The following is a 26981-nucleotide window of genomic DNA, read 5'->3' on the forward strand; positions in this document are numbered from 1 at the left end:
TCCTTGGTAGTGGCCATGGGAGAGACCCTGAAACCTTAATCATAGGTAAAGACATCATAGGTAAAGAACTGACTGGGCAGGTCTTTTGTTTTGTGGTGGAGGGGGGGGTTGGGGGGGAGTTGGGGGGGGGGCGGAGAATCCAGAGGGTTCAGCCCAAGTTCGCTAAGAGTTGTTGAATTTTAGAGATGGGACTCCTGGGTTACCTTTTTCCAATGTTTTGTTACATGCTATTTGTAAGTATGTACAAATGGATCACACAATATGCAATAGTGTATATGCTCTGTGTTCTCAGTCAAAAGTTCAGGCTTTGCTACTTATCACTGGATGACCTTGGACGGCTGCTTAACCTCTCTGAACTTGAGCTTCTTCATCTGCAAAACACACCTGTTGACACATGATCTTAACAGCCTTTTCAGGGTGGTTAGGAAAACAAAAATCAGAAAGAGACCATGTGCAAAGAGGTACTTTATGAACCAAGGAACGTGTAGACCATGTGTTGTGGTACTAATTGTGAAAATGCCACCATCTCCGTGTTTAACTGTTGCAACTGCCTTAATCCAATTCAACAGGACCCCTTACTCTCTGCCTTCCCTGGCGTGAATGTAGGGTTCCCAGCCACCCACATTTGATTCTAGGGCTTAGATTTTTTCTCACCGGTTTGCTGTAGTCCTGCCCTTCTAGATCCAGACTGGGCCCATGGCCATGTTAATGTGTCCTGTGCCCCTTTATGAGAGAGTAAGCTGTCCTTCCTGCAGCCCTGAGGGGGCCATTCTTCAGAGCCCCCGTGGATACCTTGCTGACTTTTAGACAGTAGCCATTCTTTTGCTTCCTCGCTTCTCTTGCTGTCTGGCCTGGGGCCCTAGAGGTCAGTCCCTCATTGACTTGTCATTTTGTCTCCCAGGCCCTGCTGTCCCTTCGTCTCCATTGTCATGATTCACTGTGGGGGAGGGGTCAACCAGTCCTTTTTTCTCTAGCCCTAGGACCCCCGACCCTCTGACCCGAAGCTCCCCCATTGCCCAGCTGTTAGCCAGAATTCTGCTTTGACCTTGTCTCTTGACTGACAGATCTTTTGGGGTCTGTCCACCCATTCCCCCATTCTGATCTCTGATTGGGGTAGGGATGGTAGGTGGAATTATCCAGGCATGGGCAGATCCCCAGCTTCTGTAAAGGCCCATTCTCTAAAATTGGGGGTCCCATCCCCCCACTTCTGGCCTTCTTGCCCAGATCCTTGGGGTGGCTGCCAACTTTCGGGCCAGAATAAGGAGCTGGAACTCAGGCACTGAGGACAGAGGTCCAAGGAGTGGCACAGGAAGTCACGAAGACTGCCTTTGGGGAGCCATGAGCTAGCTCTGGGCAAGGGCTAAGAAAGGATACAGGGAATAACTCCAACCAAATGAAGACCACCAGCCATGTACTAAGCCTTAGGTGTGGACTGGTCAGAGCAGAGGGGGCTCCTCAGAAGTTTCCTGAGTCTAGGAAGGATGGCTCTGTCTCCCAAGGCTTTTCTTTCTTGATCTGTGCTTGAGTCTGTATGAATGACCAAGTTACATAGAATCCTCACTTTGTGGAGTTTTATACCAGAAGGCCTGATGGTATAAAAGCCCAGATCTACTTTTCTTGGAGGAAACACCTTCCAGTTAGATGAAATGCCTCCTTTTGGGGCCAGGGTGTGACAAATGTTTGAGTGCCTAGGACTGTCTGGCAAGCGGCAGGCACAAGGTAACTGAGAACCAAAGGTAGGTGATACCGAGAAGGTCCAGTCTGCTCCTTGCACCTCGCGTCTCTGTCCTTGTCCCCCAGTCCTGAATATTCTGCCCTGAAGCCCAAGAGGCACCTGTAGCCGGGGTCTTGCAGACTCACAGTGGGTCTGGAGGAGATGGTAGCCAATCCTCTAGGCTGTGTGGCTAGTTTATGGGATAAGTTGGTTGTGAAAGAGCTGGCAGTAGTCCCTCAGTGTGTGCGGGGAGTGCATGTGTGTGTGTGAAAGGGGAAGAGAGAGCAGGAGAGCAGAGAGGGGCCATGAGAAGGGGAGCGAGGCTGCAGTTTTCCTTAGGGGCTAGAGGGTAAGATGGTGGCAAGGCAGAGAGATGCCCTCCCCCCCCCCCCCCCCCCCCCCGACTCATCTCAAAACGGCTTCTGGCAGGAGAGACTGCCTCCACCTGCCTTGTGTCCCTCTCTGGGCCAGTCATGGTTAGTGAAGGCACTGGAGGGAGAGGGAGACCTTCATAACTGACAGCCCCTGGCATTCCCTTTCCTGGAGCTTTTGATCCTGGGGAAGCAGGACTGAGCCTTAGTGTCCCCCTGTTCGTAGGTGTGATGGTAGAGTCCCCCAGGTCTGCAAATGGGGAAAGAAGTACCGTTTAATATGACTCAAGATCGCACTCTGGCACTGGAGGATTCTTGATGCGGGATCTCACGCTCAACAGATGATTCCAGTTAGTCTAGAAACGCCAATGATACTGAGTTTGAACTTGGTGTGGGGGTGGGGTGGAGGTGCTTAACCTCCCTACCTATGCGTGGTATCCCACATCTCCCTCTTTTTGCCTGGGGCCCCACCTCAGGGTGTTTTGCTTATTAGCTCTTTGCAGCATGCACTTGAGTAGCCCCGCCCAACAAGGCTCCCCACCCTGAGGCCTGAGCCCTGGAACCCCAATGAAGCCCCAGTGAAGCCCCAGTGATGATAACTGCTGTATTTCCAGCCTTCCTGGCTTTACCCAAAGGCGTTTCATAACCTTCTATCATAAGATAGAATTATAGCCGGGGCCCAGAGAGGGTAGGTGGGTTGTCCCCTTACCCCAAAAAGGTTTGCCCTGGCGGCTGCCAGGTGGGAAGAATTTAAGCCACCTTCCTGTCTCTGTGCTGCCCCCACAGCTGACAGGGTGCGGAGCTGAGGGGAAGTGGCGTGGGCAGCCGACGGTGTCAGTTCTGCAAGCGCACCCCGTGGGGACCAGCAGTGTGGCAGGGCTATCTCACTTCCCTTCTGGCCGGACAATGAATGAGGAGTAGGCTGCTTGCTGTTTGTTTCCCTCCCCTCCTCCTGTCACCTAGGCCTTTGGAGTTATATTAGTGTTCCATGTCACCGTGGTCCTTCCCCACAAGGACAGGGTGTGCTGAACCTATTCCAGGGGTGGTAGGTGAGGTGTGTGCTGCGGCCATCACCTGCTGGCCAATGAGCATCTGGGATTCTGGCCTTTTAACCTTCCACCTTGCTGCAGGTGGGAGGAGGGGGAGAGATGGGGGAAATGGGAAACGGGGGCTTCCCTGTTGGTCTTAAGCCTCAGACCGAGTATCTCCCGCCCCCTAGTGGTGGTCAGAAGCAAGGCCATCACTCTTCTACTTCAAGGCCTCCACATCGTAGCCAAAACAATCTGCACTAAACTTACATGCAGGGCCATCTAATCTGTGGTTTTAGACCTGCTTAGCTCAGAACTCTTTCTTCAGCGAAATTTTACCAAGACCTGCAGATAGCGAGTTGATGAATATGGAGCCCTCTCTGCCCTTGCCCAGATTAAGAAGCCCAGTGGGGCCCCCAGAGCGCCTCTGGTGGTCTTGGGAGGTTAAGTGGGTTGTACAGGCCACACAGATCACTGGTGCCACGGCTAGGACCTATCTCTCTCACTCCTGAGCTAGGGCTTGCTTTTGGGGGCTTTTCTCCCACTTTGATAAGAAAATCAACCTGTGTTCCTTAGTGGGATGTGGGAGGTGGCCTTGAGGAGCTGTTCACATTCCGGTAAGTTATAAAGAGCACTGGGTCTACAGTCCAGAAGTCCCGACCTTAACCCCAGGCCCAGCACTGGACATTGGACAAGTCACCTAACCTCTCAAGAATTCATTGATTCACTTGTGAAAGGAAGTGTTTTGAAACAGATGAGTTTTACGGTTTATTAATACCTCACCACTACTGCTACATGGATGAGTAAGCAACCAGTAGAGCTGGGGTTCCCCCAAGGTGTGCCCCTTGCCTCCACCACCTCCCCAGGAGGGGGGAACATCGTGTCAGAGGCTTCCGGTATGTGGGCATTGCTCCTTGGCTCTGGGCAAACTGCAGCTGAGTGGATATGGGGCACATCGGGGAGACCATTGCCAACTTCTGTATTCCATTCATCGTATGGGGGCCTCAGTTTCTCCCACTCCTGACAAACCAGCATGAGGCTTCGGGGACTCAGTGAGGTCATTTCTGGGACCCACAACACAAGTGACAGTGAAAGATTCTCCAGGTGGCACAGAGCCTTTCTTCTTGGAGGTCTTGGTGCCCTTGGCCTGCTGTCAGCATCTGCCTGTTGCCCAGGGATGCTGGGCACCTTCCTCCTCTCCCCTGCCGATGCTAAACAGAATCTCCAACAGTCAGAATTCCCCTTCACGGTTCCATTGGAGGTTCCCGTCGTCAGAATAGTGATGATGATGACACTTGATAGCTTACCATGAGCCAAGCACAGTGCTTTTACATGGATCATTTTAGTTGAGTCCTCAGAACAACCCTACCAGGTAGGTCTAATTTGCTGGTGAGAAAATGGAAGCTCATAGGGTTCAGGTAACTTGTCCATCTTCACACGGCTGGTAGGTGGTGGGTCATCGGCCTCCACATTCTCCATCTTCCAGTTCTTGCAGCTGCTTGGCCCAAATCCTTCTCATGTCCTCGGAGAGTGTCCTCCTAAGTATCTTCATGCTCCTGTCCCCTTGACCACCCCCTTTCTTTGAGAAGTTTTTTTATAAGCTACCCATGTAGTATGTACTTAGCCATTTAGAAGGCACCGTGCTGTATTATGTTACTATGCTTTTCAACTGGGGCGGCAGATTAATCCAAGCTGCCTGGAACGGGGAGGAACCCTTTGTGCTTTGTCAGAATGGATCACTGGTCAATTCATTGCCTCTCACTCTGCTGCAGAGGAAGGAGGGTGCTCAGGATGTCACCTCTTACCTTTTCAGGTGGGCAACTGAGGCTAGAGAGAGACCCTTGCCCCTGAATATGCCTCTGCACCAAGATACAACCTGTTGGTATTTTTGACCAAGACATGTAGAGATTTCTAAGAGATTTTTACTTGGTATTTTCTTTTTGCTGAAATAGAATAATATTAAGAGAAAGTATTATAAAATTGCTTACCATTTCTTCCATCTAACTGCGGGAAAGTTTAAAATGTTTTCTGTGAATCCTCCTGCTTCAACCACATGCATGTGCATGTATGTACTTTTATTTAGATGTTTCTGGGAGGTTGTATTCTTGGTCATAGCGTGCATGCCGTCTGATTTTTCTGTCAAGCCCCCCTGCCCAAGTGGATATGGTGAACACTTTTCAAGCCAAAGTTTATGGTTTCCAGGAGTGGCTGAATGGGCTGGGTGAAACCTTCCATGGGTGAGCGTGGAGGTTAGCTAACTAGAGCTAGTACGAGGACACGACCCTTCAGATGTTTTATTCTGGTGTTTTCTTCCTCTGCTGTTTCCCCCACCAGCAGAGAGGGGTTGTCCCTGAGCCTAGTCCTGGGGCAGCCCCTGATGCCGTGAGGAACTAGCACTGCTCTCTGTGGAGAGAGATGCCTCGTGACTTTGTTGGCTGACGGAAGCTATGCTCTGTTCGGTGATTCTTGCTCGTCCTTTTCTCGGGGGTGGCTCTTCTAGATCCTTAAGGAAGAGCAAAGTAGAGCTGGAAGGCACCTGGGAGATGAGCCAGCCTGCTGTCTCCCAACTTTTTGACCTAAGCCTTGAAGAAAGAAAATACATTTTATAACATAACTCAGGATGTACATAAATGTACATCAGACTGATACAAAAGTTTTTCAAGAGGATATTTACTCCTACTACATGATTACTTCCTGATACTTTCTATCTTGTTCTGTTCCGTTAAACAGCAACAAAAACAACCCACAAATGGGTTTCATGACCCAACAATGAGCTGCAACACTGGAAGTCAGAAAAACACCGATCCAACCCCACCCTTTATTAGACAGATGGAGTGTCAGGGACTGGAGGAGGAAGTGACTCACCCAAGGTCCCACAATGTGGATCTGGTTTTCAGTTCTAATGTCACCTCCTTTGGATTTACCCAGAGGAGAGCCTGGCAGGTGCTCAGGAATCTAGTAGGAGACCCTGGTTTGCCACTGTGGTGGGTGGCAGAGGAGCAGAGCAGTGACTGGCCCAGCTGCCGGCAGCTCTTCCCTTGCTGCGGGAGCACTCCCCAGTCTGAGCTGCCAAGAGGCAGCTGTGTTCTTGTCCATGGTGCTCCCCAATTCCAGGAGGCAGGGGACCGTATCCCTAGGAGGATGCCCTTCAGCATTTTCCTAGCAAAACCAGAAGGGACGTAGAGTCCTTACGGCAACCTTGGCACCTGCTGCACCCCAGGACCACCCTGTAAATATCCCCTGGCTTCTAGAAGTTAATTAGTTTGCTAAAATTGGAAGTGAGTTTTGCGTGCAGCAGCGTGACAAAAGACAGGCATGTATGAAGTGTGCTTCCCGGTCTGAGGCTTGGGACAGAGGAAAGGGAGGGCCAGGGATATCCTCCTGTCCTTCCCTGCCAGATGCTCCCACCCAGGGCCTTTGTGGGCTCAAGGCCATGGGCTGGCTGCCTCCTCTGCATTATGAATGTCACAGGGGGAAGCTAACGAGGTTATTGGGCAGAGAAACACTCCTGTGAGCCCATGTGGAAGAGACCTACAGCAGAGCAGGAGGCAGGGAGGCCGACTTTGGCACCATCCATGGGGCTAGAGAAGGAACTGAAGGGGTTAGTGGACAGCAGGCTTTGGCCAGAACACTGTAGTATACATCCCTCAAGAAGTAGAAATAGTGAGCGAGCGAAGGAAAGAAAGCCAAGGATAGAGACAGACTGACAGGCGGCCAGGCTCGCTCTGTTCACGGGATTCGGCCAACATGGGAGGTATGTGCGTGGTTCAGTGCTCCAGCAGTGTTTCTGACAACACCACCAACATGACGCTGGACAATGGGGTCACCTGTAAAAGTGCTTTTATGGAATATGCTGTTGTAATAGGGCATTTACAGTAAAAGGGGAAATGTTAGGTTGAACTTTATGTTTCGACCTAACGTTTATGCTGTAATTTGAAGTGTGACCCATGCCCTCCCTCTGTCCCTCCCTCCCACCCCCCTCCTTGCACTGCTCTGTACAGTAAACTCTCTGGAGTGATGCTAGAACCAGAGGTAGCACACTGGAGGATTTACCCCGCTCCAGGACTGACTACAGTGAGTGATGGAAGGAACCTCTTTAACCTATCAACATAAGGCACTGGTAAAGACAGTTTAAGTTCTCAGAAGTCTGCCCTTTTTTATCCGCAACGTTAGGGCATTCGTGCCCACCTTATGTGGTGGATGTGTGGATTAACTGGGACATAGCCCGGAAGGGACTGTACACGTGTGGGTAGTTAGCAGTTAGTAGCAGCAGCAACGGGAGTAAGGTGTGGGTGTCCTTGTCTCCTCCTTGATGGCTGGGCAGTGGCTGATCTCGATCCCCCAGCCTGAGAGCTTGTGGGAGTGCTCAGAGGAAACTGAGGCGTTTGGTCTCCCATGCTGAGGCCTCACAGGAGCCTCCCCTCTCTTTGCTTGTGGAGAACTGGAAGTGGATGAGGGTTTGAGCTCCTCCGATCGATCTTGGTGTACGTCTCATTAGCAAACCGCTCTTTTTCTCCAGCAAGAAAATGCGATCTTAGGGCCCAAGAACCATAAAATCTAAACCAAGTCATCCGTGTGATGTGGTGGTTAATACTGGGTGCCTGCTTTCTCTGCTAATATTCTGAGGGCCCTTGGCACTGGGTTAGAAGTTGAGGATTGTGCAAAACTTGGCCCTCAGCACTGTCTCCTGCATTACTGCTTTTCTCACTTCCCTTTTTTCTTTTTTTAATGAAATCATCTGTTGTTTTGTTATGGGCCATATCAGTCCCTGTTGACTTGCCACAGAATATGGCAAGATCACATCAGGATTATTGTTTATAAAATTTTACCAACTTACACTTTTCCTGCCTTCCACCGTCTAGATCCCCTGGTCTGTCTCACTTCTGTGGCACACAGGTTACCTTGTCTGGACTCGTCTCAGACCTCCCTCCTCTATTCCTGCCATGGAATAGGCAGAGGAGACTATGTTTCTTGCCCCTTGCACATGCTAACCCCTCACAGGATTGTGGACTGAGGGATTGGGGGACCTGAATCCTCTGAGAATTCACTGTGCACTCAGATAGGCTTTCTACCTTCCCTGCCTCAGTCTTCCCATTTTAGCTCTGGACCTGCCACAGGGATGGCAAATAAATAAATAAAGGGCATCTTGTAAAGGAAGACTGAAAAGAGAACGTGTCTGTGGGTTAAGGGGTTACCTGTGCAGCTGACCTATCACCACCCTATATCTGAGTATCTTCAAGCTGGGGAGCTCCCAGATCCAGATTCTTCCTGTGCCTTGACCTTCTGCCTCTTGTCCTCACAGACTTTAAGTTCGCCATGTACCCGCCATCGATGATTGCAACTGGAAGTGTGGGAGCTGCCATCTGTGGGCTCCAGCAGGATGAGGACGTGAGCTCGCTCACTGGTGATGCCCTGGTAGATCTGCTGGCCAAGATCACCAACACGGATGTGGTAGGTGGATGCCATCTTCTTGGTTAAAACCAGATGTCTCTTTTCTCCGCCCAGGGAGGGAGACAGTTGGCCTGACGATGATGTGTTGGAGATACTTTTCTTTGTTGGTGGTTTCTGTTTTCCAAGATCAACATCCAAGGTAGTACAAAATCCAACAGATGAGGCTTCCTCTTAAGGGTTTGAAAGCCTGTGTGCCATTAAATAGAGAAAAGAGCCTAGCAGGCAGATAACAAGGTGGGAGGAGGGCTGTTTACTAATTTTCCTTCATGGTGTGGGCTTCCCCATGGGTCTGAATCGTTGCTTCATTTCCATTTATGTACATGTCCTCAGGCTGCCTCTCCCCCACAGTGTGCTGCTCTGCTTACAGCCACTAAGGCAGAGACACAGCGTGGAGAGGGGACTAGAGCCTGGCTCTGCTGCACTGGGGGCGGTGGGGATCTAAGAGGTGCCCCGCCACGAGAATGGTGTCTGGCCTTGACACACCTCTCAACCCTACCCGCCTCTCACTTCCCTTTTGTTTAATGTGGTAATGGATTAAAAAGTACTTCTAAAAGAATAGAGAGCCATAGTAATTCAAAGAACTATTATTAGCTATAGATTTTTCCATTCTTGTGCCCCGTGGACTGCCCAGAGGCTGCAGTTCTGCTTGCCAGAATTTGAAGCTCTTTAGAAGAAAGGTCTTGAGAGACCAGGGTCAAGTGAGGCTCTGATTCAGCTGGTAGGAAATTACAGTCCTTAGAAGGTCCGAACCGGGGGGGTTCTGAGAGGTCAGCGAGGCAGTCCCTGCGTCTTCCAGTGGAGGGTTTTTCCATGCGGAGGGCTGAGGGAAGCAGCTGGGGGTGGGGTGGGGTGGGGTGGGGGCACTAGCAGAGCTGGGACTGGACCCAGGAAGCTCAGACTCCTCGCCTGGGAACTCTGCGCTCCACCCTTGTGGTTGCTCCCAAAGCTTTTTGTTTGGGGAAGGGCCTCTGCTCCAAACCAACTCCCGAGAGGTGTGTCAGCTCAGAGGCCCTGGAGAGTCCACACGAAGATGCCCCCTCTGGATGTTCCAGGGAGATTCCGAATGCCCTGCCGTGGGAGTATATTGAGTTAAGAGAGAATGTGGTTTGCGGGCCTGTGGCTGATGCCCCACAGGGATGCTGAGCAGAAGGCTGAAGCTCAGAGAGTGTGAGGCTGCAGCTTCCTGGCTTTCTCACCTACGTATCTGTATTTTGCCTTGGCCTTTATCACCATCTCAAGGAAGTAGTGCAGGGAGGTGTTAAAGGGCCTCATGGAACCTAGGGGCCTGCTGTGAAGCAGTTCTTAGGCTTTTAAAATTCTAGGTCCAAAACATAGGCTTTAAAAACATGGTTTCCAAAATAGAGATTGAAAAGACCCCTCCAGGCAGCTTCACGTGCAGAATGCTTTTCTAATCCTCCAGAGACAAATCGTGGACAGGACCTAACATTTATAGAAATGAGAAGCTTCCTTCCTTTTCTGAATATCTCCTATTAAGGCTGCCTTACAAAAAAGAGTCCCGAGCAGCAACCAGCTTAAGACCAGCTCTTCCTTGACCCCCCGAGACAAGAATGTCAGTGACAACAGTTTGACCCCAGGCACTGTAACCTCTTTAAGATATTTATAGATCTGCTCCAATTGGCCGGTTGCCCCATGGGTCTCCTGCCTTCTCCACATGTCCTTTTATCACCCCTTACTGGTTTCAGAGTGACAGAGGTCACTCCTGAGGTGCCACTTGGGGTGCTTTTCAAGAGTCTCTTGGGAGTCTCTTGGGAGTCTCTTGGGGTGCTTTTCAAGACTGCAAACCAGTTTCTCATGGCAAACTGGAGAAAGTGCTTGCCCCTTTCAGATACTATGTAGCCAGTCCATCCAAGTTAGCTGTCAGACTGAGTTAAATGGATGCAAACCCGCTCAGAGGGCTCTTAGAAATCCCAGCTGTTGCACTAGACTTGCATGCACATGTCCCATGCTTACCGGTGGGCCCTCAGTTACATATCTTAATATTTAAAAACCAAGCATGAGGGGCACCTGGGTGGCTCGGTTGGTCAAGCTTCTGACTTTGGCTCAGGTCATGATCTCACAGCTTGTGGGTTTGAGCCCCGCATCAGACTCTTTGCTTTCAGCGCAAAGCCTGCTTTGGATCCTCTGCCCACCATGCCCCCCCCACCCCCATACCTCACCCACTAGCACTGTCTCTCTGTCTCTCTCTTTCTCAAAAATAAAATAAAAATTAAAAGCAAAAAAAGCCCCCAAAAAACAAAAACCAAGCATGAGCAGAGGAGAATGTAAAATCCATAGCACTTTTTCAGGTAACCACTTGAGCCCTCCGTGAGTTCTGCTGGGTCTCCTCCCATCTGTCTGCCTGTGCTCTCTGAAGTGCTGAGGCTCAGAGTGAAGGAAAATAAAAGGAGTGGCTTTAGAAAGCATTAGCATTTGGAGGGAGGCAAGTTTTGCTTCCTGAGCTCATTTACTATTTCATGAGTCGAGAGGTGGGGTGTTTGAAGCACTTGACTGTCCATTCATTCCTGGGAGTGTTGACTAACGGCTCACTAGCCGCAGACTTGCATTATGAGGAAGGCCTGGATGGCTTGGAGGTAGAAGTGGAGGCAGGTGGGTAGTGCATGGAAGATGAGACCTGATGTTCCTGGCCTGAAGGAACTTAGCGATCCTAAGACAAATCGAGAGTGAAATGTGCAAAATCCTAGCAAATTAAGATCATAAGGAAATGAATGCTAGAGTGTTATATACTCTAAATGCAGAGGAAGGAGCTTACTAGGCCTACTGTAAAATGCAGGCCTCCTGGCAGAGTCCACTTGATGATAGAAAGTGTCCTTGGAATGGAGAAACAAAATGTGGTATGTATTCTCCTTAGATGTGTTCTCCTTAGTGAGTGCAATGGAATATTAGTCAACCTTACAAAGGAAGTGTAATGCGAACACAGGCTACAACATTGAAAACATGCTAAGTGAAATAAACCAGACCCAAAAAGACAAAAATACATGATTCCACTTCTGTGCCATACCTAGAGTAGTCAAGTTCACAGAGACAGAAAGTAAAATAGAGGTTACCGGGGCCCCGGCGGTGGGGGGAAGAGGAAGTCATTTAATGGGTATGGAGTTTCACTTTGGGATGATGAGAAAGTTCTGGAAATGGAGAGTGGAGGTGGTTGCACAGCAAAGTAAATGCACTAAATGCCATTGTACACCTAAAAAATGATTCAGATGGTAAATGTTACGTTCAACTTATTTTGCCACAATTAAAACACACACACACACACACACACACACACACACACACAGTGCTCTCAGACCCACACTGTGAAATGCCCACAGGTTTGTGTTGAGCTCTCCCATGGAGAAGTCAAGTACACAGCACCACGTTTTGCACATGGGCTCTGGTGAGATAGGACAGACAGGAGTCAGAAAGAGCTGACGTGTCACGCTGGAGTCCCCACAGTGGTGCACTCGCCAGTGCACCTTGTTATTTGTGATGTGTTTTCTGTCTGTGCATTGTCGGGGGTCAAACTGCTGAGAGCACATCCCCCCCACAACCCCGATTCCTCTGAGACAGCCAGTCCCCCGATTCCTCTGGCTCACTGGCTGGAGGCAGATAGCTTTGACAGGAGGGACCCATGCAGCTCTGAGAAGGTTGGTCTTTGTTGCTCCCTCTGGTTGCCAAAATAAACCGGAACGCTTCATTCCAAAGAGAAAGCTGAGTGAGAAGCCTGACAGTTTTACAGGGAATAAAAGTCTCAGAGGGTGGTATATTTTAAGTACTTTTTCCTTCCAGTCATAAGTGTTGCTAAAAACAGACGCCAGCCAGCGAGGCAGTGCTGGCTTTGGGGGAAACTTCTACCGGGCCTTCCGTTGCCAGGGGTGAGTTTGAGAGGAGGGACCGAGCGTCCCGGTTCCCCAGTGGACCTTTCCCGGCTTCGCCAGGCAGACTTGGGGCTCCTCTTCCGTCCCCTCCGCGCTCGGCTCCTGCTTTGTGCCAGCGTTTATCTCTCTGTTCGCTTGTCTATAGAGCCTCTTGAACAGGACCCAACTTTTACTGCGCTCTTTATCCAGAGCCCCTGGCAGAGCCTTGGGAATGATGCTGAAGAGAGGGAGGGAAGCAGGAAGGAAGGAACGGCAGACAAAGGCCAGGCAGATGGGCTTCGAGTGGGTTTCTAATTCTTTGGTCTCCCCCAGGTCTTTTGGAAAGCCTGAGATTTCTTAGCACTAATTACATGTCAGGGTCTTGAGCAAATCACATCACCTTCACGTGACACGGTTTTACAAGTCGCCTAATAAAAAGCAGAACTTGGGCTCCCGGGCCATGACGATGCTGTGAAGCTACCCAGAGATCTTTAACAGAAGAAGATCTAGACGCTAGTCACCTGATCGTTAAGGTCATCCTTTTCTGCCTGGGTTACAGCCAAACTCTGTCGCATTCTTAAATATCACCCAGAGAAGATTCTAGAACATCCCTTCCTTAGGGTCATCCTGGCATACTAGAATCTTGGTTGTCCGAGAGCTATTAAAAACCCATCAGCTCTGCTGTGGAAGAAGTCTCGATTTTGGCTACATGCTCTTCACAGGGTCCCCAGCATCATGTCTTTGTCCTGCTTAGTGAGAGGCACTGACACCTTCACAGCACCTTCTCCTAAAGACCCCTGTAGGACTGGGGCTCTGCAGACTCCACAGGGCCTGTGGTCAGGAACCCTGTGAAGAGTGGCTGGAAGGGAGGCTGGGGGTGGGGAGGGGGACGGGTTAGAAGTGGAGGCTGATGCTTCCCTCTCCTGCCTTATTTTTTCTGTGGGCCTCATTTGGTATGCAAGGAAATAGCCAAACAGCCTGTGAAGAAAGGAAGAATGAGATAGTTTCCTAAGTTGTCTCTGCCTGAGTTGGCCGCGGGTCTGGGGTTCATTCAGCCCTTTGTCCCCCTGTTGAGTGCAGTGCGTGTGTGGTGACAATGGAGTGATGCAGTTACACTGAGGGCTAATGGTAGGAGTTCCGTCAGCCCATTCATGGAGGCCGAGGAGGGTGCAGGGCGCGGAGCCCGAGCCAGCAAGCAGAGGAAGTCGGAGGCCCGTGTAACGAGCTGGAGATCACAAACACTGCTGTCAGGGCTCCGGGGCTGGGGGGGGAGGGGGGCATGCAGGGCCAAGGGAGGGGGCCTATCATCATCGAAGTTGGAGGTTTGCCCGACCTCCAGCACTGTGGAGTGCCACCTGTCCGGGCTGACAGACGAGCATTATGGCTTTCCTTTTAATCAGCTTAATTTGGGGCATCTTAACACAATGACTGGTGCTTTCGGAGGCTGCCGGAAAGCAGAGGTCCCGGAGCCGCTGCACTTTGCATGCACGTAGCATCTTTTCACTGGAAGCTCTGTTGGTTCCCCCCCACTCGTGCCCCCCTCTGCCTCAGCCACTTGGGCTATGACTCCCTCTCTTGGAGATTCTCTGCCCTATATGTCTTTACTTAGAGCTGGGAGGAAGCACAGGGTGTCAGGGGAAGCAGTTCTGAAGCTGGAGGCTTGCCCATTTAAAGCCAGGCTTAGCTTTTAACTAGATGTAACTGGGGGACAAGCAGGCTTTAGTTCTGTTCTCTAGCCGCAAGATGAGGGCATGTGGCTGTCTGAGCTCCAAAAGCCCTTCACACCCCCAAATTCCCTGATTCTGTAGTCGCCTGTGTGTGTTGTCCCACAGTTCTGCCCTTTGGAAATGACCTTAGTTCTGCTCCTCTCCGGCTCTGCCTCCTTTTTCTTCCCAGGCCCCGCTGGATTTGTGGCAGGGTACCCCCTCCCTTCAGGTCACCACTTCCCCCACCCCAGGCCCATGCACTGTCCTGTCCTTCTGCTCGGGAGAGCAGGGGCTCCTTGGGCAGGAATGTGTGAAGTAGGCATGTCTGGCGCAGGTAGTGGTGCCACCACACATTTTCCTCTTCATCAGCTCACAGGAAGTCCTCATGCTCTTTGCAGGCCCAAGAAGGGCTCCTAACAATATGCTAAAGGCAAGCATTAAAAATACAGAGAGTGAGTTCTGTGTCTGGGCAGGAGGGTGCTGATTTCTCTGTTCCCACCATCACAGACTGTTCGACACTGTTCCTATGAGAGGCTCTTGCCCTGAAGTTTTTCATCTAGATAAGGGTGGTAGTATCCGCAGTTAACAGTCAAGCTGGTAACAGCCAAGTTGTGAAGAAGGGGAACCTGGAGCAGGGTTAGGCAGAGGCCCCAGAAAGCTTTCCAGGAACGGGGACATGAGTGGCCCCAGAGAGATTTAACTTCCTGCTCTGTCCCGGGTGCATCTAGAAGAGAACAGGGAATGGGGTTCAGGGTCCCTCATTTCTGGGATAACTGCTGTAGTCATTACTTAACTCTTCAAGTAAGAGATATCAAAGGTCAAGAGCTGGCCATCATCAGTAACAGTATAGATTAAAATTAAAACAGGGTTGAAGAAGTGTTTTATACGAAAACTTCCTTCAGTTTATTCGGGAAAGCCTATACACGTGTTTTTGGCTGGAACTTCTATAAATGTGACACTTCATATCTTGAAGTCCCTTGGCTCTGTTGTCCAGTAGAAGTGACTGCCAAATGTCCCAGCCTTCCCTGTAGGATTTTTCCAGAACTTTCTTTCCGGTTTCAGGCCGCTGGAGGGGAAGACTAAATACCAGAAACAGTAGAAACATTGGTGACCCACAAGGGAAGACTCTGTACAGCCTGAAATCAGGTTCTTTAGCTTTCCTGAGCTCTGTCTCATTTGGAGGACGATCTTTCTCAGGGATGCTTGGTGTGGCCAATGCAGTGATGATCATGGAATCCTGAGATGGTTGTATCTTGGGGGTGGAAGGTGTGCTGACCCTGATTACCTCCCCATGGCACCCAAATACAGCTTCTGAGGAAGGAATGCTGGACAGGATTGGCCAGGGGGCATGAGGTTTCCTGGGGAGGGGAAGAGGGGGTAGTGGTGTGGGCAAGGTTTTCTACACAAACTTGACATCAGGAAATCTTCAGCAAATGGCTGTGCCATGGGAAGCCCTCTTTTTAAAGAGGCCTCATTCCTGACACCTGACAGGCATTTCTTTTTTAATTTAATGGCTCAGAGCTATTGTCTGCCCCTTCCCCCTTCTCAATCAGCTGAGAATCCTGCCATCCTCCTTAGATAACAAAAGCTCTTCACTTGATCTTAGCCGAAAGGCTGAGAAGTGAGGATAACAAAAGCTGTTTTACACTATACCTGCAACTAATATGACACGGTATGTTAATTATACTTCAGATTAAAAAAAAAAAAAAAGCTCTTTATGACATATGCTTTGGATGGAATTTGTCTTCCATGGAGGCAAACATATGGTTACCATCCTTATGGTGTGGAGGGGTTCTGACTCATTCTCCCTGCCTCCTAGAAAAAAACTTGTTTATTTTTTTTTTATTTAGAGAGAGAGAAAGAGCATGAGTGGAGGAGAGGGTCAGGGGGAGAGAGAACCCCAAGCAGGCTCCATGCTCAGTGTGGAGCCCGATGTAGGTCTTGATCCCATGGCCCTGGGATCATGACCTGAGCCGAAATCAAAAGTTGGACATTCAGCCAACTGAGCCACCCAGAAAAGAAACTTTTGTACATAACCTTCAACAGCTCCTGAAGGACCTCTGTAGTGGAGGGGCGTCCCATAAGAACTGGCTAGATTCAACTTCTTATTCTCTGCAAGGAAAAAGAAAGAGGAAATTAATATTCATTTAAATTCTGCCGCCCCGCATTTCTGAATGAGGAGGGGGCTGAAGGAGCGGGAGATGTGAGACGGGGTGTGTGAAGATGGTGTTATGCCAACACGGCCTTTAAGAACAAGTCGTCTCCCTCAGATGGTGCTCAAATGGAGAACAGAGCAACCTAATTCCAACTTCGGAAGGAAGACTGGCAGAGTGGGCCCTGCTCTCCATCTCTGACACAGAACCTTCCCAAGGGACAGTCGACCATGGTTTGCTGATGGTCACTTGTTTGCCGTGTTTATCCCCACACTAGCTTTGACTTTATTTATGATCAGTTTTCTTTAGATTGTGTGCCTTTACAGTGTTCAGAAACCCTCACTGAAACATAAGTGCCCTTAGAAACATTATGCCTTTAGGGGCACCTGGGTGGCTCGGTCGGTTAAGCATCTGACTTTGGCTCAGGTCATGATCTCACAGTTCGTGTGTTAGAGCCCCCTCATTGGGCTCTGTGCTGACAGCTCAGAGCCAGGAGCCTGCTTCGGATTCTGTATCTCCCTCTCCCTCTGCCCTTCCTCCACTCACGCTCTGTCTCTGTCTCTGTCTCTGTCTCTGTCTCTCTCTCTCTTTTTCTCTCTCACAAAAATAAATAAACATTAAAAAAAATTAAGAAACATTATGCCTTTGGCCTTCACCCCCAAGCATGTTGGACAAGTGGTAGGTGACCTGGGAGCACAGTCCCTGGAGGCTGGGTCTTGGAGGAGGAACAAAGGGAAGGTAGAGAGGGTCAGACAGAGTGGGGGATGTGACCATGCCACAGAAGTTTGAGAAAGGTTGCTGGGCGCTTGGTTGCCAGTCCCTGAGTCCTCAGCTTGTTTGGGGTGGCACGCAGACACCTGCGGCCAGGTTCTGTGTGTCTTGTGGCACGGTCCACCTCCTGTGGCAGACGCATGGTGCTCCCTTTACCAGTCTGAAGCACATGCTTCTCTGTACCACATCTTAAAGAAATCTAAAGAATTCTTCCCGACTCCAGGCCTGGAATTATCTTCATTCCATAATAAATTGTCATCATTTACTGAATTTAACAACTTATATATGTGATCTCAGTTGACCTTTACCCTGTGAGCATTTTTGATCCTTACTTTACAAGCGGACAAAACGTAGCCGCTGCCTACAAGTGCGGTGTGTGGTCGCAAATATTACCGTCCCTCTTTTCATTTTTATTACATTCTGGGTGATAGCTGTTGTTCCTAACCTTCATTTTCGTAAAAAGCTGTAGTTTGAAATGTGGGGTGGACAAGATACGAATGGAAAATTTGGGGGGTATGGAAACCGTGTCCCTGAGTAGTTAGTTCCAACTCTATTTTAGATCTTCGGAAAATAAAGATAATGCTTTTGTGCTTGGCAAACAGTAACTTCTGGGCAGTGAAACTTGCTCAGTGAAACAAACAGAAGGGAAGCATAGATTAAGCTGTGGAAAGACCCAAGCAGAATCCAGTTAACGTATTTTCCATATGTATATGCTGCTTGAGTGCAGAAAAGCAGCCTTGCAAAGGAAGGGGGGGAAGATGTCTGGTAAGAATGATTTCTTTAGCTCACACCCACCCCACTTGCTGGAGGAACCAGCCCCTCCCTAGTGACAGCCAGGAGTCGCCTTGGCCTTCCAAGGCACCCGGCTAACAGAAGCATCTGCCTGGGGCAAACCCACTCTGAGTTTTCCCTACCAAATATAGACTATAATATCAAACAATGCTGCAAATTCTTACTTATTTCCAAATTGGACGGTTCAAGTGTCCGGAGTTTTGTAAACATTCTTTCTGTGTTGCATTTTTATGAGAATTGAGGGTGGTAAGTAAGCAGAAAAATGTTTTTTTTAAGAACTTAGACCTGGTTTGTGTGAGTACAGTTCAATCCATTCTCTTTGTATCCATTCTTCCAGTGCTACCCTTGCCTAGTTCTGTAGCTGTCTGTGGTGGTGGCCTTTCCTCTCTCTCCGTCACCTCCCAGTGTCCGCAAGCAGAAAGCATCCAGTTGGCACCTTGATTACCAGGTGCTGCGTGTCCATAAGTGGCTCGTCACCTTAGCCAGGTTCTCATGTGCATTCAACTCTCCTGGCCTTCTGCTAAAATATGGATTCTGTTATAGGTTGATCAGGAGTGGGCTGCGATTCTGCATTTGCAACAAGCTCCCAGGTGGTACTGACGTGGCCGGCTGGGGATGCCCCATGAGTCAGTGTGGTCCCAGGGCACCACGGGGACACATCTCCTTTACTTCAAGTTTCTTACCACTGGGAAACTAGCATGCAATATGCAAGGCTTACATTGTGTACATTTTCTTCAGAAACGCTCTGCACGTTGTTGATCTTGCTAACAGCTCTGGTCTGACCCGTTCTCCTTTTAGGACTGCCTCAAAGCCTGCCAGGAGCAGATTGAGGTGGTGCTGCTCAACAGCCTGCAGCAGTTCCGTCAGGACCAGGGGGATGGGTCCAAGTCGGAGGATGAACTGGACCAGGCCAGCACCCCTACAGACGTGCGGGATATTGACCTGTGAGGATGCAGTCGGGCCGAATGGGAGAGACGCGTTCACATCTGCTCTCTCCTTCTCTCTGGTTGTGTTTTGTTCTTTATGTTTTAGGATGAAACTTAAAAAAAAAAAAAAAAATTCTGCCCCCACCTAGATCATATTGAAAGATCTTTTAGAAGTGAGAGAAAAAGGTCCTATATAAATGGAATAACTAAAAGCATTTGGTGCCTATTTGAAGTACAACAGAAGGGAATCCCTTGTATATGCGAACAGTTATTGTTTGATTATGTTAAAAGTAATAGTAAAATGCTTACAGGAGACCCTGCAGAGTAGCTAGAGAAAAATGTACGCCTGCAAATATGGGAACAAATTAGAGGAGGCTTTTTTTTTTTTCATGTTATGAACTAGCACGTACACACCCCTTTTAGGATAATTTCAAGGAACTGCGTGTGCCATTTATGGCATCATTAGATTGCGAAGCAATGAACTCAAGAAGGAATTAGAAATAAGGGACATGATGGAGGGAGGGAGGACAAAACAATCTGTTAACGCGGTCGAACCATTTTGGACGTGGAAGCACCTTTGCTCTCGACCACCTGTTTGTCACTAAGTCAGGAGCATAGCTGAATCTCTAGTTGCGAACTCTTGCTGTCTACAGTAGCTGCTACCTAAAAGAGAGGTTTTATTTTGCCAGTCGGACGCAGGTGATGGGGTCCTGGGTTTCATGTGTCTTTTTGACATCATGCTTCTTCTTCCAAACATGGTTCGTGGCAGACACCACCGTGTTTTTATCAAAAGGGGCAATTTCGCTTTGGGCCATAACCAAAACTCCTATGAAATGGAGGCAGATGGAGACCGAGGGTGGGATCTGGAATGGAATCTTTTCTCTTAATGTATTGAAGAGGGTAATGTGACCTTGGCATCCTTTATTAAAAAAAAAACAACTGATTTTTGGTGCTGATTGGCATGTCTGGTCCACAGTTTAGCATTGTTATAAACCATTCCATTCGAAAAGCACTTTGAAAAATTGTTCCTGAGGAATAGATGGGATGGTTTATGCAAATCATGCTGGATAGACTCCTCCCTTGTCCTGTGCCCCTCCCCCTCCAGCCCTTAGTCAGGTGACTATTCACTTCTGGTATCTGACATTCTTTGGTACACAGTTCTGGTATCCCTACCAGGACTCAAGAGACACCCCTTTCCACCAACATCCCTGTCACAACATTCCTCCATAAAGCCTACAAACAAAAAGCTGTTACATTTTGATGGCACAGAAGGATCTGAATTCCCACCTATATACTTCTCCTTTGGACATGGAAAGAAAAGTTATTGCTGGTGCAGATAGACAGCTGAATATGAATATCAGAGTGTGGCATTGTGTTCCCTTTTCCGTTTTTTGTTAATTTCATTGCAAAGTTGTATTCAGCGTACTTGAATTTTTTTTTCCTCTCCACTTCTTGGAGGCATTCAGTTAGCAAAGAGGTTGGAGCAACAACTTTTTTTTTTTTTTTTTGCACAATTATAATTGACAGGTAATGAAGCTATTAAAATATTTGCCTTTTTGAGTAAAAAAGAAAAATCAGAACAGGGCTGCTTTGAAGAATTATTTTATACACAGATTCTGCCTTGTTTCGTAGTATGAGGGTTGAAGATGGAGAAAAATCTAAGGGTCTCTTATTTTTCATTTTATTGTGTTCAGTTTTTTATTATTATTTTTTTTTTTTGCGCTGCTAAGAAGCTAAGATCATTCATCCTTATTCACATTAACAGTACCTAGCTGTAATGTTTCACAGAGTGTGCTGCTATTTTATAAACATTTTTATAATATATTATTTTACTGCTTAAATCCCAAGTCCTGAAGTAGATGGTTGAGATAGGAGTTCTTCGTACTGGAAAAGCCCTTCCATAGTTTATTTTCTTCTGGTAGCGTATTCATGGTTGGTTTTTTTTGTTGTTGTTGGTTTGTTTTTTTTTTTTTCCATTTGGGTTTTTTTTTTTTTTTTCCCTCTCTCTCTCTCTGATCACATTCTTCAAAGACAGAACATTCTTTACCTCAGGTTTACTGGACAAAATCAATAGCTACAAAAGAAAATGATTCACATTTTTGTTTTCATAATACCTCACAGCCGCATAGTTTCTGCTTGGGAGCCATTAGTGTGGGGAAAGAAGTCGGAGAGGAGGCTTCAAGCCCCTCTCAGTGGAGGGTAGGGTGGTTTTGGGTCCTGGGTCTCACACCCAGGGACCTTTTCAGTCATGAAGGTCATCAGGCTTCCATTTTGACTCCGGTATCCTCATCATGATGGAAAAAATACAATTGAACCAAGGGATTTCCCTTTCCCCTTCCCCCCCCAAGGCAGACATTCAGCAAAACCTTTATGCAGTGAACTAGGAAGTCATAATTTGCACTTAGGTACCAGGTATCTGGAGACAGATTGAAAAGAATTCCAGCAGGCTATTTGGAGACCCTCATCTTGTGGCCCTTTCATAAAGCAGGGCTTTCATCTGCTTAGGGTCCTTTCATCTTGAAAGCTTCCCCTCTAGCTTTCCCCTTCCCTGACATGGGCATCCCCAGTGTAGGATAATCTCAGAGGCTCTTCTAGATCTGAATCTGTGGGCATGTGAATCTGCAGCATGTGGTATTGTGGGGGTTCCTTCTCCCCTGCCTGTCTGACTGCAGCAGGCTGGCACTATGCACAGCCAGCCCCTCTGCTGAGTGGCACTACATGGACTTCAGGTTTTAAATTGCATTGAGTTGGCAAGATTGGGAAAATAGGTCAGATAAGTATTGGATTGGTAGTGGAAGGGAGGTGGAGAGGCTGTGTCTCTACAGAGATGCCATTCCAGAGGAGTCAGTCTCTCTTGAAGTATGTTTGGAAGGGTTCAGGATTTGGTGAGTTAGCATGACCCTAAAATTCTAGGGAGTTTCTGGTAGGGCGGTGGGTTGTGAATTCTGAAGTTTTGGGAGAGGAAAGCTGAGCAGCCAGTGTTTTGTCAAGAACTCACTTTGCACAGGATACTCTTTGGGGCCGTGAGGAGTAACACGGGATGGAAGGATACGTGGTCCCTAAAGTCCTTGGGAGTATTGGAGCCTAAAGAAAGCGAGGTATGAAGTCACTTAACAGTGACTGTCCCTGGCTCAAACAGAAGCAGCAAATGAGGGAACCTGATGAATAAGGAAGGGAACAGGCCTGCAGACTCTCCCTGCAGTCTGTAACTTCCTGGGTGCCACTGGGGTGATCTTTTTCTCCTTCTTGCCCTCGGGGCCTGGTGTGATGGGAGGTGTGGTGTGGCTGATGGGGAAGGTGCTAGTTTGTTTGGCTTTTCTGCCTGCTCCCCCCTTAAATAAAAGAAGGAAGCCTGGATTTGTTAAAGTAGCTGATGCCCTCTCCTTAGATCTTGGTTTCCTTGGTAGGAGTTTTTATGTGACGGAGTTCAGCTCTCCCCCACAGATTTTTTTTTTCCTCTTTCTCACCTCCCACAAATGGGGTTCCAAACCTATTGGTCTTTTTCTACTTTGTTGTCTTTCTATCTGTTCTTCCTCCTCTCTGTTTCAGTTTTCGGGTTTTTTTTGTTGTTTTTTTTTTGTTTTTTTGGTTTTTTTTGGTCATTGCTATTACTGTTTTTCTCCATCAGTGGGGGCTAAGTTGTTCCCCTAGCCTGCCAAATTTTATTCCCTCCCCTAGTTTGGCCAAATCCCGGGGGCGGGGGAGAAATCCTAGTATGCCAAAAATATATGCTAAGCATAATTCAATTCCATGCAGGTTTGTAACAGCCAAGAAGCCCTGCAGGGTGGAAGCTGGGGACAGGTCCCTCAGTAGAATGTCTTCCCGTGTTGAGAGGAGGGCTCCTCAGAGCAAGGAGCTTATCTTAGGGGAGGCTTTATTCTGGAACTGCCCCAGGACCCCACTGAAGAGTTCACCATGTCTTAAAGCCAGATCCCCTTTGGTCTATGTGCTCTGTACAAGAGGTGGGTCAGGTAAAGCAACCCTCATGCTGTCGTCCCTTCGCCAGCAGGATGGGCTCCTCTTCATGGGGAACTGTCGCTTTCCTGCGGTCTGGCACCCTTGGGGCCTTCTACACTACCCCAGGGGCTCTGGGGATGAGGTTAAAGAGCATTAGGCAGGATTGGATGACTTTCTCAAAGAAGGTGGGGGGAATTTTCTCTCCATGGGCCATAGGGGGCAGGGCTGGGAGAAGAAATAGACTTGCACCTTATATCATGTAAATAATGATTTTCTAGTTCAAGAAGATAATATTGGTAGTGTGGGAATGGGAGGGAGGAATGGGGAGGAAGTCTGAGTAAGCCAGTTGGCTTCTAAGCCAAAAGGATTCCTCTTTGTTTATCTTTGAGACAGTCCAACCCTGAGTATAGCTTTAAAAGGGAAATTAGTGCTGAGACGGTAAAGTCCCCTTAAGCCAACAAACTGTAGCTATAGAACGAGTGAGCGCAGGCTTCTAGTGGTGTGGGCTCGGAGCAGTTTTTAAGAGCTACTCGTGCTGTCGTCCGTTTGTACAAAATAGGGCAGGAAGATTCAGGAGGAGGTTTATGACTTTCTCATACCACGTGGCTTTTCATGGTTCTGGATTCTAAACAGCCCAGAACAGTCCTTTCAGCCAGACATTTGTGTGTCTCTGCTTTTAGACTTGGCTGGACTATCAGACCCGATTCTTGGCTCAGGTTTCAAGAAGCCATCAGCAACTGTATCCGTGCACACTGTAGCTGCAGCATGCCTTCCTCTGCCTGCAGCCTACTTTGGGGAAAAAAGTGCCTTACTGACTGTAGACATTACAGCATCCAATGTATTTTGACAGGTGCCTGTCCTTTAAAAAAAAAAAAAGTTTTGTTTTGTTTTGTTTTTGTTTCTTTTAATTGGGTTTTGTTCTTACCGTTGGCCAACTCTTAAATCCCCAGCAAATCACTGGGCCATTGGATTTTTTCCATTATGTTCATTACCCTTGTACCATGTACCTCAGATCTCTTTCTCTCTCAGTTACAGTTTCTCGTCTTGGACTTCTTTTATTATTATTATAATTTTTTTTTTTTTGCTTTAAAATGAGTGTGATGCCATATCGAGTCAATGTTATTCTCTCACAATGTACTCTATAAGAGGTGTGGGTGCTTATTTGGTCAGGATGCTAGCAAGTGCTAAAGTAGCATGATCAGTATAAACAAAAGGTTTTTTAGGAAGTGTGGCAAAAGTGTTTTCTTGGTTATGATGGTGACATGGTATAGTCAGCTGCCTTTTAAGAGGTCCTGTCTGTTCAGTGTTAAGTGATTTTTAAAAATAATGGCCTGTTATTTTGACTAGCTTAAAGATGGATTTGCAAATGGTTTTGGATGCAATTAGGTTATGCTATTTGGACAATAAACTCACCTTGACCTAAATTCTCTGGCCACTTCGACTTATTTCTAGACCAGCAGTCCTCGGAATAGAACTTATCTTTTCTCATGTCAGAACTCTGTTGGCAACAATTGGTAGTGGCATAAAACACAAATCTACATGTGTCTGTGTTATCACAAGACAAGTAATCTTTTTTTCCCTTTTGGAGCCCCCGTGTAAGCCATCTTACGCACTAGAAGCCTCAGCCCACCTTTCTCTCCTAAGGTGGGTAGGTCCCTGCTATCACAACTGGGCTTATCCCTGACTTCTGTCAGCTGTTCACTCCTGTTGTGAGTGAGCATCCCTGCCTTGGGAGGCACCAGAGGCCCTGAGTGCCATCTCCAGATTCTATTCTAGGGGGGATGTGAAGAACTCCACCTCTGTAGCTTTCTTGACTCCATTCTGCTACTCTTCGTGGCGCCCCACTGATAACTCTCCCAGGAGGATTGGGCCATAGCTACCCTTTGGGGGGGGGGGCGGTGGTATGGCAGAGCCTAGGAAGGGGGTGAGAGAGTCCACACTTTGATGAATTGCCAGGCTCTGTTCCTAGCTGCTCCTGGACCACAGCTCCTCAGACCAGCTTCTGAGGGTAATGCAAAAGGCAATGGCTTCATGGCCATTTTGATGTTGCTATAAACACTCATGCTCTCTATAGATCCCTGTCTCTTTCAAAGTGACTAGAGGCTGTTTTCCGTTTAATTCTGACCTGAGTTGCAACTGGTCATTGGGAAAGTCCAGATTAAGATTGCCAGTTATTCTCCACCAGCTCCACTTAACAGGATTTCTAGTCTTACAAGGACCCTAGAAAATTCCCTTTGTCTCCATTCCCCCACTGATACCCACCATTCTTGGAGACAAGCAGGGATAACTTTGTTCTTGGGTTTCTGCCTAGTGGAGTCCGTAAGGCCTCTTGGGAGTTTCCAAGGACCCCAGTTGCCACTCCTAACCATCCTTGGAATTCTCTTCTGCAAGACCCGTTGTACAGCCAGGTCCCTCCCTCCCACCCCTTCCCCATCTGTTTGTCCTGCAGTGTCGCGGTGCCTGTCTGTTACAGGACAACACCACTCCTTCCAAATGCCTTCCAGTAACCCCGAGGGCTTCTTCCATTCAGAACTGTGGATGTCTAAGTGTGGGAAGAAGACAAGGCAAGTGCTACATTCCACACAGCTGGCTATTGATAACTCTAAGGTCCCCTTTACAGGTTCTTTCAGAGCCATTTCATCCTACACTTGAAAAATCTCTAACCTGAGACACAAGTGCCCTTTGTGAAAGTGGGAGTTTGTGATGGAGTGAAGAACCAGAAATCCCAGGTCTTTTGTGCTCTGGTGACTACTGTTGTATTTCTTATGACTTTCCAAAGATGTGGAAGTTTTATGCAGGACACAGAGGTAACACCAGAATAAAATGTTCCAGTTGGCTTAGTAATCTTCTCAACACACTGTCATGAAGCGAGTATTCAAAACTGAATATTGCACCAGACTGTTTCTCCCCTGCCCTTACAGCAGTAACGACAGCAAAACAACTGGTGACCATGAATGTGAAGGTCCAGCCTATCCGTAGCCAACATGTGTGCAGGGCCTATGTTGAGCCTTTAAGGAAGAGCAGAGAAAAAACCTGTGCCCTGCGGCTAAGGAGCTTTCAATGGGGAAACAAAACACATAGCCGATAAGACTGCGTGGAGCTCTAACAGCAAAGGCCAGGGCGCCCCAAGTGTGGGAGGGGACACTTTCTGAGATGGGACAGGTTTCCTCAAACAAATGAGGTTTAGGAAAACAGTTTTGGTAAGACGCAGCATAGTTTGGAAAAAAGTAGAAACAACAGTTTGGCCTTTTCCAAAAAATAAGGGGATGGGAAGAGAATGGGTAACGCACATTAAAATATGAAGAGAAAATATTCAAAAAGCTTAAGAACACATATAATGAATTTGAAATGCCGTAAACAGACGTTGTCCTCACGAAACAGGATGAACATGGCAACAGACACTCATTTTTGAGTCCTACCTACCCAATTTCTCCTAGGCTTAAAGAACTAAGGCTGGCACTTTGAAGATGATGGACTGGAGGGTTTCATGCTCTGGGCTCTGAGGGCCTCCCCAACACGGAGGAGGGGCAGAGTCTATCAGCTCTGACCCAAGGCTCAGTCCAGCAGAACTAAGTTGCCTGAAAAAACAGCAAGACAGAATTCCGCTGGCCCCTCTGGCCCCACCTCAGTATTCCCACTAGAGCCTTGAGTTTCTGCGTATCCAAAACATGGCTTCCGTTTCATGTGTGGTGATTTGCTTTGGCTCTGGCTTCAACTGGTCACCCCCATCCCTGACTACCCTCCGGCCTCTGTAGGAGTCAACATACAGGTCTAAACATGCGGTGCTTCCTGGGAAATCCACAAGGTGGCACTAATACCACAGACAGGAACAACTTAGAAAAAAATGTTTGTGTGAACAGGTGTAGGATGACTGCCCAGAAGGAACCCCTCTTTCCGGCCACCAGAGGGACCAGCAATTCCCTCACCTGCTTCTCTCTGTTACTACTACATTCTGACTCCATCTGGCAGGGGCTGGTGTGATTCATGACTTCTGACTCTCTTCAGTGATTGGCAAACTGGCAGCCTGCAGACACATTTAGTTTGACTCTCACCATGATTTAAATTGCCTTGGACTTACTTGCCAATGTAAGATGAGAGCTTCCACATAAAAGTCGGGATTTTAACTACTCTTGCTAAATACACATCCTGGCAACGACAGGCCCAAGGGACAATAAGGGCTGCAGCTGATGATGGTCTGACCCGTTTTCTGCCCCCTAGCATCCACTGAGCCTGACTCACTCATTGATGTCACCCGCCT

The 26981-nt window shown here is 48.2% G+C and overlaps 1 protein-coding gene across 1 annotated transcript in view; it reads left to right on the forward strand.

Moving 5' to 3' along the window:
* The window catches only part of CCND2 (cyclin D2), a 30344-nt gene extending 6197 nt beyond the window's left edge, over positions 1-24147 (forward strand). Inside the window, exons 4-5 of the mRNA XM_043562468.1 lie at positions 8416-8564; positions 18639-24147. Coding sequence (XP_043418403.1) covers positions 8416-8564; positions 18639-18788 — 299 coding nt within the window. The 3' untranslated portion in view covers positions 18789-24147. The remainder of the gene's footprint in view (positions 1-8415; positions 8565-18638) is intronic.
* Positions 24148-26981: the final 2834 nt, after the last annotated feature.

This window comes from Prionailurus bengalensis, chromosome B4 (assembly GCF_016509475.1).
Source record: "Prionailurus bengalensis isolate Pbe53 chromosome B4, Fcat_Pben_1.1_paternal_pri, whole genome shotgun sequence".
Lineage (NCBI taxonomy): Eukaryota > Metazoa > Chordata > Mammalia > Carnivora > Felidae > Prionailurus > Prionailurus bengalensis.